The sequence below is a fragment of the Sinocyclocheilus anshuiensis genome, unplaced genomic scaffold (assembly GCF_001515605.1).
Source record: "Sinocyclocheilus anshuiensis isolate Anshui unplaced genomic scaffold, SAMN03320099.WGS_v1.1 scaffold777, whole genome shotgun sequence".
NCBI lineage: Eukaryota > Metazoa > Chordata > Actinopteri > Cypriniformes > Cyprinidae > Sinocyclocheilus > Sinocyclocheilus anshuiensis.
In genome coordinates, this window is record NW_015540897.1 from 684,558 (window position 1) to 693,920 (window position 9,363).

Sequence of the window (9,363 nt, forward strand, 5' to 3'; positions counted from 1 at the left end):
TATAGTTTGTATGTATGTATGTATATATATATAAACGTTTTATCAAAAACTTTACCAACTTTACTCAAAAACTTTAACAAAAACTCAATTAATATTGACCTGCCAAAAATAAAATTCTGGTATGTGAGAAGATAAAATAATATTCCAAAAATATCATTGCTCACTTTTTGCAATCCCTTTCAAACTTTCCATTTCACTCAGAAACATCACATTATCAAAATTAAATTTGTATGGACTTACAGAAGATAAACCAAACAATGCGTATTATTCTAAATGTTCATGACAGCAAACTTGGCTTTGAAAGCAAGACATGGAAAGCTATTTTGATGGCTTCCAGCCCAGTGTTGAGGCAGGGAAGTGTAGTATCTGTGGTTTCTGAGGTGTACAAATATCAGTGGACCAGCAAAGATTGGCCTTGTTTTGCTCTAACCTTGCCAGCAGCTCCTGTTAAACAGCGAAGTGCTATCTGTGGTCAAGACACGAAGCAGATAAGACATCAATTACTGAGCCATTAACATCCAAGAAGAGGTAAAGCATTATTATCTTAAAATGCTGCCCTCTCATTTGTGGGCTACTCTAATTATGGCTCTCGGTCTAAAGAATCGGTCCAGTGAATTTTAAGATAGTGGTTTACTTCTCTGGTACTGTAGGGAACAAACATGGCTTTGATTCTTCAAAATATATAAGATACATCAATGTAGTCCAGCCAAAAGTTAATATTCTTTCAACATTATTTGTATTGTTCTAAAAACTCTTTGACTTTCTTTCTTCAGTAGAAAACAAAAAAGCAGAAAGAAGGATTTTCAAGCTGCTCTTGTCCATACTACAAACATGGATGATGGTTTATAATATATTATCAACCTCCAAAATTCAAAATCTTCTGAAGTCATGAAATAGCATTGTGTGAGAAAATTAAATGGATCATTTGCACTTGTGTGCACTCAGGCAGGATGCTTCAAGACACGACACGTTTGACATCAGCAATCCCAAACATCGTTTCTAGAGCATCTCATGCGAATAACATTTTACATTTCAGTCTGTTCCTCACACAAAGCTATTACTATCTTTGTAAAGCTATGACTTTAGAAAACTTGGACTAGTGCATGAGTCACACAAGTGTAACTTTTGGAACTTAAGCAAGACATTACAATTTTCATGCACTGGTCAGTTTTGAGATTTGGGCTTTTTTGCTTCCATATAGAAAGAAAGCATCCAATATACAAAATTATTATTATTATTATTATTTTATTTTTTTTTTTGCATCTGTACATGGGAATTCCAATACATATATTTAAAGAAATATGCATTTAAAGACCAAACTTTACAGTTTTATTACAATCTTTATTCTTCATTTTATTTTATTTGTTCATATATCATTTGCCTGATTTATTTATTATGTATTTATACATTAATAATATACTTATTTATTAACATTTAATTCCTAAAAACATTGTTATTTTGTTTATAATATTTTCTGATTTCTAAGTGATAAAAAGAAATATCCAAAATACCCGCTGTAAAATACTTTTACTCTAATATGTCAACAAAATGAAACAAGAATTTTGAACCAGGTTTTATCCAATGTTTGCAAATGGATGCAAATGTATGCAAATTAGCACATATTTAATTAGACACTGCATAATTTGCATATTTAAACATTCAATTTGAGAAAACTTGTAATACAAAATATTTGTCTTAATTTACTGTGATTAATCAAATGGGAAAGTATGGTGATATCTATTATTTTAGTCTATTCACATTGAATGTCTTGTCATATGAATGAACGTTCGTTCATTTGTTTATTAAAGCTAATTGATAACCTCTTCTTTCAATGTACTGAAACAAGCAGCATGAATATCATGCAAGAAGACACAAGAAGAGAAAAAATTAGAGATATAGAAAGAAAATAATGACAATTTTAATACAATTTCCACTGTCTAGTTTTTAAAATACTTTAGCTGCCTATAATCAAGCAAAGAGTCAATGAAGCAATGATGGCATTAATGATTATGTAAGTTCACTGTTCTTGGTTTATCAGTCATTTTCTCCTCCGACAATGTCAGCCGGTCCTTCTGTCTCAGCAGACGGGACACATGAGCTCCAGCACAAAGGCATAATGTCTGGCTGCTTATCATGTCTCTGGAGTCGGTCCTCTGACAATAGTCTCTCAATGGAGATGTTTGACTATGTGATTTGCAAATGTGCCCTTTCCATTCAGCAGTCCTATTGACTAAAGACAGACTCTGCTCAGTGTGCAGAGGTGGGCCGTATGATCAAAACTTTATATCAGGATGTGACGTAATTCATATCATGGCAACTGTATATATAAATATTGTTATAGAATGTAAATACTGTTTTTTTTTTTTACTTTTTTTTTAAAAGAAATTAATACTTGAGCAAAAGTAAAGACATTTAAAATGTAACAAAATACTTCTATTTCAAATAAATACTGTTCTCATTCATCAAAGTATCCTGAAAAAAAATGCTTCCTGAGCGGCAAATCAGCATATTAGAATGATTTCTGAAAGATCATGTGACACTGAAGACTGGAGTCATGCTGCTGAAAATTCAGCTTTGCATCACAGGAATAAATTACACTTTAAAACATATTCAAATAGAAAACAGTTATTTTAAACTCTAATAATATTTCACAATATTACTGTTTTTACCGTATTTTTAATCAAATAAATGCAGCCTCTGTGAGCATAAAAGACTTCTTTCAAAAACATAAAAAAATCTTACTGACCCCACACCTTTGAATGCTATATATATGTAGGCATCTCATAAAGTGGGTATAACATGCTGCCAGGTGATGCCAGGGGCAGTTAGAGGGGCTTTGGGGTCTCGCCTCTTGACCAGAGATTTGGATTAGTTTACACCCCTCTTAAAGGTGGCAGCCAAGAGCCTCCTATTTCTGCCTGCCCTATTTAAGGCAGAGGGTGGCAGTCTTTATAGCATGTCATCTCAAATGGCTTCAATGGAGAACAGAGTAGAATTTAAATGTGTGCTAAACTGATTGGAGCTCCTAAAATTAGACAACAGGGATATTAAAAAAATAACACAACGATACGCTCTCGACTGTTTTAAAAGTATTTTTTGGATTGCAGTAATCAAAACATACTCTTGTCGAACAGATAACATAAACACGCCGCATGGGTGTTTTCTAAGACAAAATAATTTATGGTCGTAGCCGTTTTGGACATTGTGACTGGACAGGATTGGTCTGACTGTCTTCTCACAGCATGAATTGCACAATTCTCAGCCAATGCCTGGAATATTTCACCAAATGCCACTGGAAACAGACGAGGGAAATGGAGTCTTGTGACGCAGGATGGTGTGGAGTGACTGTGGTCAAATGCCCACAGGGAAACTGAGCTCTGTGGGATGTTTTCTATTCAGTATTGGGATCGTACCAGCCTGCAGACCACCTCCAGACTGCCCACAGTCCTTTCTGATGCATACCACACACACAAAACAATGACAAAATCTGAATCTCGCCATTTGTGGTCTGATTTATGGATGCTGGTAAACAGATTATACTGCTCTCCAAGCATACTACATGTAACCACTGCAGCACTGAGCATGATTTCTTAAATAAATAATAATACTAATACATGATCAGATTTTCAGCTGAAATGTATGTGAAGTTAATATACCATTTTTAATAATTTAATAATTATTAATTTAATAATAATTAATCATTTTTTCATGTTTTTGATGTCATTTGATCAAAAATACAGTGAAAACAGTAATATTGTGAAATATTATTACAATTAAAAATAACTGTTTTCTAATTAAATATATTTTAAATGTAATTTCTCCCTGTGAATTTTCAGCACCATTATTCCAGTCTTCAGTGTCACATGATCCTTCAGAAATCATTCTAATATGCTGATTTGCTGCTCAGGAAGCATTTTTTTTCAGGATACTTTGATGAATGAGAACAGTATTTATTTGAAATAGAAGTATTTTGTTACATTTTAAATGTCTTTACTTTTGCTCAAGTATTAATTTCTTTTAAAAAAAAAGTAAAAAAAAAAACAGTATTTACATTCTATAACAATATTTATATATACGTTGTGCTGCTTAATATTTTTGTGGAAACCATGATACACTACCGTTCAAAGGTTTGGGGAAAGAAAAAATACTTTTATTCAGCAAGGAAGGACACATTAAATTGATTAAAGTGACAGTAAGTGCAATTATATTTCATTTAAAAAAATTATAGAGAGGCTTGTTTTGTTTTGCTTGTCTCCACACAAATGTTAAATAGCAAAAACTGTTTCCAAGATTGATAATAATAAGAACCATTAATAATAAGTGAGCACCAATTTTTTTCAAATTTGTATAACTTTTATACGAATCAGTGAATAAAACTGCAGTACTGAGTGCAATTTCTTCAGACATTACAAATGGCTAGTATATTCTCCGAGCGACTGAATCTTGCACAAAAAAGTTAAAAAGTTATATAAACTAAAACATATACTGTACTTCCAAACCTCGACAGAATTGCATACATATCCTCCTTGCATTCCTCGCTCTGACTTTCTCTCTCCAGAGAGCTGACCCACCAAATGAGGATGTCTCAAAAAAGGACAACAAATCACATGTCTGAGGACCAGAAGCACACCACAACTTAAAATAAGGAGGCTCGCAGCTTACACCACAAGGTTGTGAGGACAATTCCAGTGACACGGCGGTGTGTGTGTGTGTGTGTGTGTGTGAGAACTTGACTCGACCTCTGTGATCAGCACTACAAACTCACCTGATTAAATCAGTCTCTGTCGCACGCATGGATTATCAGAGACGTGTACACAGACAGCTCTGTCACAAAATTCCAATGAATGCTGATGATTTGATGTCGGACCGACGGATGACCCGAACACAAACTCTACAGTATGTGAACTCTGAGTGGCCATCATTAGTTAATAAAGGAATAATCGAAGCTAGTGAGCTGCCTTGATGTCTACAGACTATACAGGCAGATGTTTATTAAGGGGGTCCTATTATGCTCTTTTACAAAGTCTTGATTTAGTTTTGGGGGTGTACTAGAACAGGCTCTCATACTAGGTTGTTCAAAAAACCAAAATCAAATCAATTTGAGCGCGATTTAAACCCGGATGATTGTAACCGCTCTAAGTTCATCTGTCTTGGGAAAGCTAGCGTGTCTCCGACACAGTGATAACACTCATTGCCTTCTCTAGTGCAGCTCAACCAGGTCTCGTCCCATTCGTCGATATTTGTGACATCACAAATCCCGGAAAACATGCATTGTAGTCCAAACGAGTCGTTCATTGTAGTTTTTGAAAAGTGATTTCTGTTAAATAAAATATCTCCTTTTGAAGTGGACTTTGAGCTTTGTAACTTTGCAGATCTTTTTTATGCTCAAACAGCAACATTACAGACTAACTAAAGTTGAAAAAGTGAAAAAGCATAATAGGACCCCTTTAAGGAAGCATCCAAGTAATGCTGATTAAAAAAAGACTTGTGTAAATAAATAGTAAAAATGATTTCTAATAAATAAATGAATAAATACTGCAAATAAATCATTTATAATAATTTATTCATTTGTAATAAATAAATAAATATTCAAATAAATAATTTATGTATCTATGTAAAATATCTGAATTTAAATAAATAAATAAATACATACCTACATACATACATATATACTGTTTCAAGTAACTTACAATTGAAACAAATAAAATAAAATAAAATGTAGAGGATTTACAAGCAGAAATGTGAAACTAGTATTTTTGTAGTTGTCTGAAGCGAAAATAGAACTGTTTTAAAACTTTTGGGAAAGTCTAATAATTTCCAGTCATTTGTTGATAATGAGACTACAGCTTCACTCACCCTCCACTGAATCTTCACAGCGCTGGTTGAAGTTCTCGTAAGAATCCCAGCGAATCAGAGGATCTTGGGTATTGTAGTCCACAGAAACACTGGGCCCGTTCTCAAGGTGGTCCGTTCCTATGACAGAGCATCCAGACTCAGAAGCTGCTAGGCTCAGTTTACGTCCTATTTCCCAATATTTCTGTGATTTATTTAAAAGCTGAACATGAATGACGATAAATAGAGTTCTTACCTTGGATTTTTTCTGGGCCGAAAGAAAAGACAAATTCCACTTTTCCATATTCAGGAAATCTGTCATCTGAAAAAAGAAATGGACTGATCAAGCCAGTGTCACCAATACAGCTGATTTAATTCAAAACATGAAACCAACCAAACATAGTCTGAGATGTCACAGCATAGCCAAAAGTATGACTATACAAGGCAAATCCAGCATACCTTTAAATGTTTCATCAAGCTCATCTTTGCCGAAGATGATGCCCAGATCATGAACAGCACAGGTGTGAAACTGCACTCTGAAGATGACATCACGGGACGGGCTGCGGAAGCGTTTGTGATAACACTTGAGCTGTGGAGGACATGAGAAACCACATTACAGCAACAGGTGAAACACACACAGACCTGAAATGGTAAAAGAAATCATGCACTATTACGAACCGAAAATATGCTGGTTTTCAGCCAGGCAGAATAAGGTCATACAAAGTAGACACTTGAAGCATTACAGTTATAAACAACCATAAATGTTCAGGTTAAACACAAGTTAAGTTTGATTAATAATAATGTTGATTACCACTAAAAAATAATTTTGACATTTGCAAATAAATAAATAATTATTATTATTAACAAATAATAGTTATAAATCAATCAAATACATATATACATATTTATTAAACAATTAAATAATAAAAACAACAATAATCAAATAATTTATTATTATTAACAAATAATGGTTATAAATAAATAAATAAACAAACAGAAACACCATCATTTTGGAGGATTTCATAAATATTTTTTTAATGTTTTGTTATTTATAAATAATAAATAAATAAATACACTAACTTTCGTACAAATGTAGCAACACTTTCAAAGATTTACGAACAGAAATGTGCAAGTGATTTTTTTGTTATTTATAAGTTGTCTGAAGCGTGAATAATACTGTTTACTACTTTTCTAAAAGGATGAATTTCTGGTTTGCATTGCCAGTGTAATTCCTGTGAGTGGAGATTGCTTCACTTAAACTTGTAACCACGATTTCTGCTTCTTTGTTTTCAGCTGAGGGATGAGTTGAAATGACTTTCTGTCAGTAGATCTTAACTTGTATTGAACCCAGAACATTCCTTTAAGAGCATGGCAAATCCTTCAAATGTAATCTCGCATCAACACACGCACATTCAGCACAGGAAGTTCTATTCATGGGCTTGGAACAGATTGTTTGAGTGGTTTTGGATGCTGGTCGCCTCGTCTTCCCATGGTGCAGCAGAGCCAGAGATGTCAGTATAGTGAAAGTATGTAAAACAACAGAACCTCTCCAAAACCCAGACAAGGACATAAAAATGTCCTCACTGGCCACTGAGGAAACTGTAGCCCTCTTTCTTTTGCCCAAAATAACTATAATTAACCTACTTAACTTGGGGCAGATGGACATAAAATTTACAGCTTTTCAGTTCAGAGAGTGAAACAAAACAAACATGACTGAATTGAGCAAGATGGGGACTGGCAGAGCGTCCTGCGGTTTTCCCAAAATGCAGCAGAGGCTCAGCCGCACACATGGGGGGTCCGCCTCGGAAAAACGTATCTCAGCGAGTTACAATTAACAAAATGAAGCTTATAAAAACCAAGCATTTATCTAAGACTATAAAAAAAAATCAATAAAATAATGATGGAGATTAAACAAAGGGGATGCATAGAGTACCACATATTGAGAAATTCATGTTAATTTTGCTTTTTTAGTGCTAACCGTATATTGATCTACAATATGCTTTGGCCGAAGTGCAATGCAATGTTGTGGTTTGTATTCGGGTTAGAATCCTCTATAGATCAGCTCTGATTGATTTTGCTTACTAAGGACTTCTGAAATCAAGCCCATCAGAGAAAGAGCCACTCTACAAGCACAGCATTATGGCAGATGATAAAGCACTCTGCTCTTTTTGGCTTTCTCTTCCAAAAAGCTTTCTGAGGTAAAATGCAAATAAATCCATGCAGAGAAAAGTGGCTCTCATCAGGAATGAACGTCTGATGGATGTCCCTCTAGACAGCCTGCTTTATTATTGGTGTTGCTCTGAGAAATGCCTATAAATGGAGGAAGAACTTGTGCCAAGCTGCTTTCCTTCAGTTTCTGTGGTCTTAATTCAACTCAGAACAGATCATAGCTAACCTCAAAATCAAAGAAAAACAATAAGTAATTACATTTTATGTAAGACAATTTTAGGATCAGTAGGATTTGTTTGCAATGTGACAATAATTTCACAACAATTAAGCACAATTAAGCAATTTTCCAAATTGTTTTACTTTTGAATTTTTTGTGGGGATTTCTATTATTCACATTAATGATGATTCTCATTACTGTAACAAATTAACATTATTAGTAAACTGTGGACTTGATTTGACTCTTTCTGTTGACTTGAATGGTGATGCTTCCTGTTTGTCAGTTGATGGCCTTTCATTTTTAACCAGAAATGTGCACGCTGCTTTTCTGATGTTCACTGAAGTTTTCTGTGTCTTTTTCCCATGTCACTTGAAATGTTTCCTTTTTGAATCGTTGCTACCAAAGGCGAGACACGTGAGGAAAAAATAAGTAGCGGGACTATATTCTGTCATAAACTGCATACCATTAATTGCTGAACTTTCTACTGTCCGTTACTGGAAATGAAATGAAATTACGGGTCGATATGTCCCTGAGTATGTATCAGTCTTTGCTTTCATCTTTCTCTGCTGAAGTCCATACTGCCAAATCTTCATACTTCCACAACAAGATCAACAGCGCTCCAGACACACGTAATCTCTTCAAAACTTTCAATTCTCTCCTCTGTCCCCTCCACCACCTCCCACCACTTCTATAACAGCTGATGATTTTGCCACATTCTTCACAGACAAAACCAGAACAATCAGTAGTCAATTCTCAGCACCCCACACACAGGACTTCAAATCAACCACACCCACTACTAAAACTCCCATATTCTCCTTCTGTCCCCTCACTGAGGCAGAAGTATCAAAACTTCTGCTCTCCAGCCATCCTACAACATGCCCTCTAGACCCAATCCCCTCACACCTCCTCCAAGCAATCTCTCCTACACTTTTACCACCACTCACACATATCATCAACACATCTCTCCTCACAGGCACCTTCCCCACTGCATTCAAACAGGCTCGGGTAACCCCACTGCTCAAAAAACCTACATTAAACACTTCACTTACAGATAGCTACAGACATGTCTCTCTCCTTCCGTTCATAGCGAAAACTCTTGAACGAGTTATTTTCAACCAGGTATCATTGTTTCTTTCACAGAACAA

General features: G+C 34.9%; 1 protein-coding gene across 1 annotated transcript in view; it reads right to left on the bottom strand.

The window, feature by feature from the left end:
* The window catches only part of LOC107688950 (tensin-1-like), a 257,974-nt gene that overhangs the window by 53,088 nt on the left and 195,523 nt on the right, over positions 1-9,363 (bottom strand). Inside the window, exons 15-17 of the mRNA XM_016486798.1 lie at positions 6,292-6,421; positions 6,089-6,154; positions 5,857-5,973 (exon numbers count right to left, since the gene is read on the bottom strand). Of these exons, the coding sequence (XP_016342284.1) occupies positions 5,857-5,973; positions 6,089-6,154; positions 6,292-6,421 (313 nt within the window). The remainder of the gene's footprint in view (positions 1-5,856; positions 5,974-6,088; positions 6,155-6,291; positions 6,422-9,363) is intronic.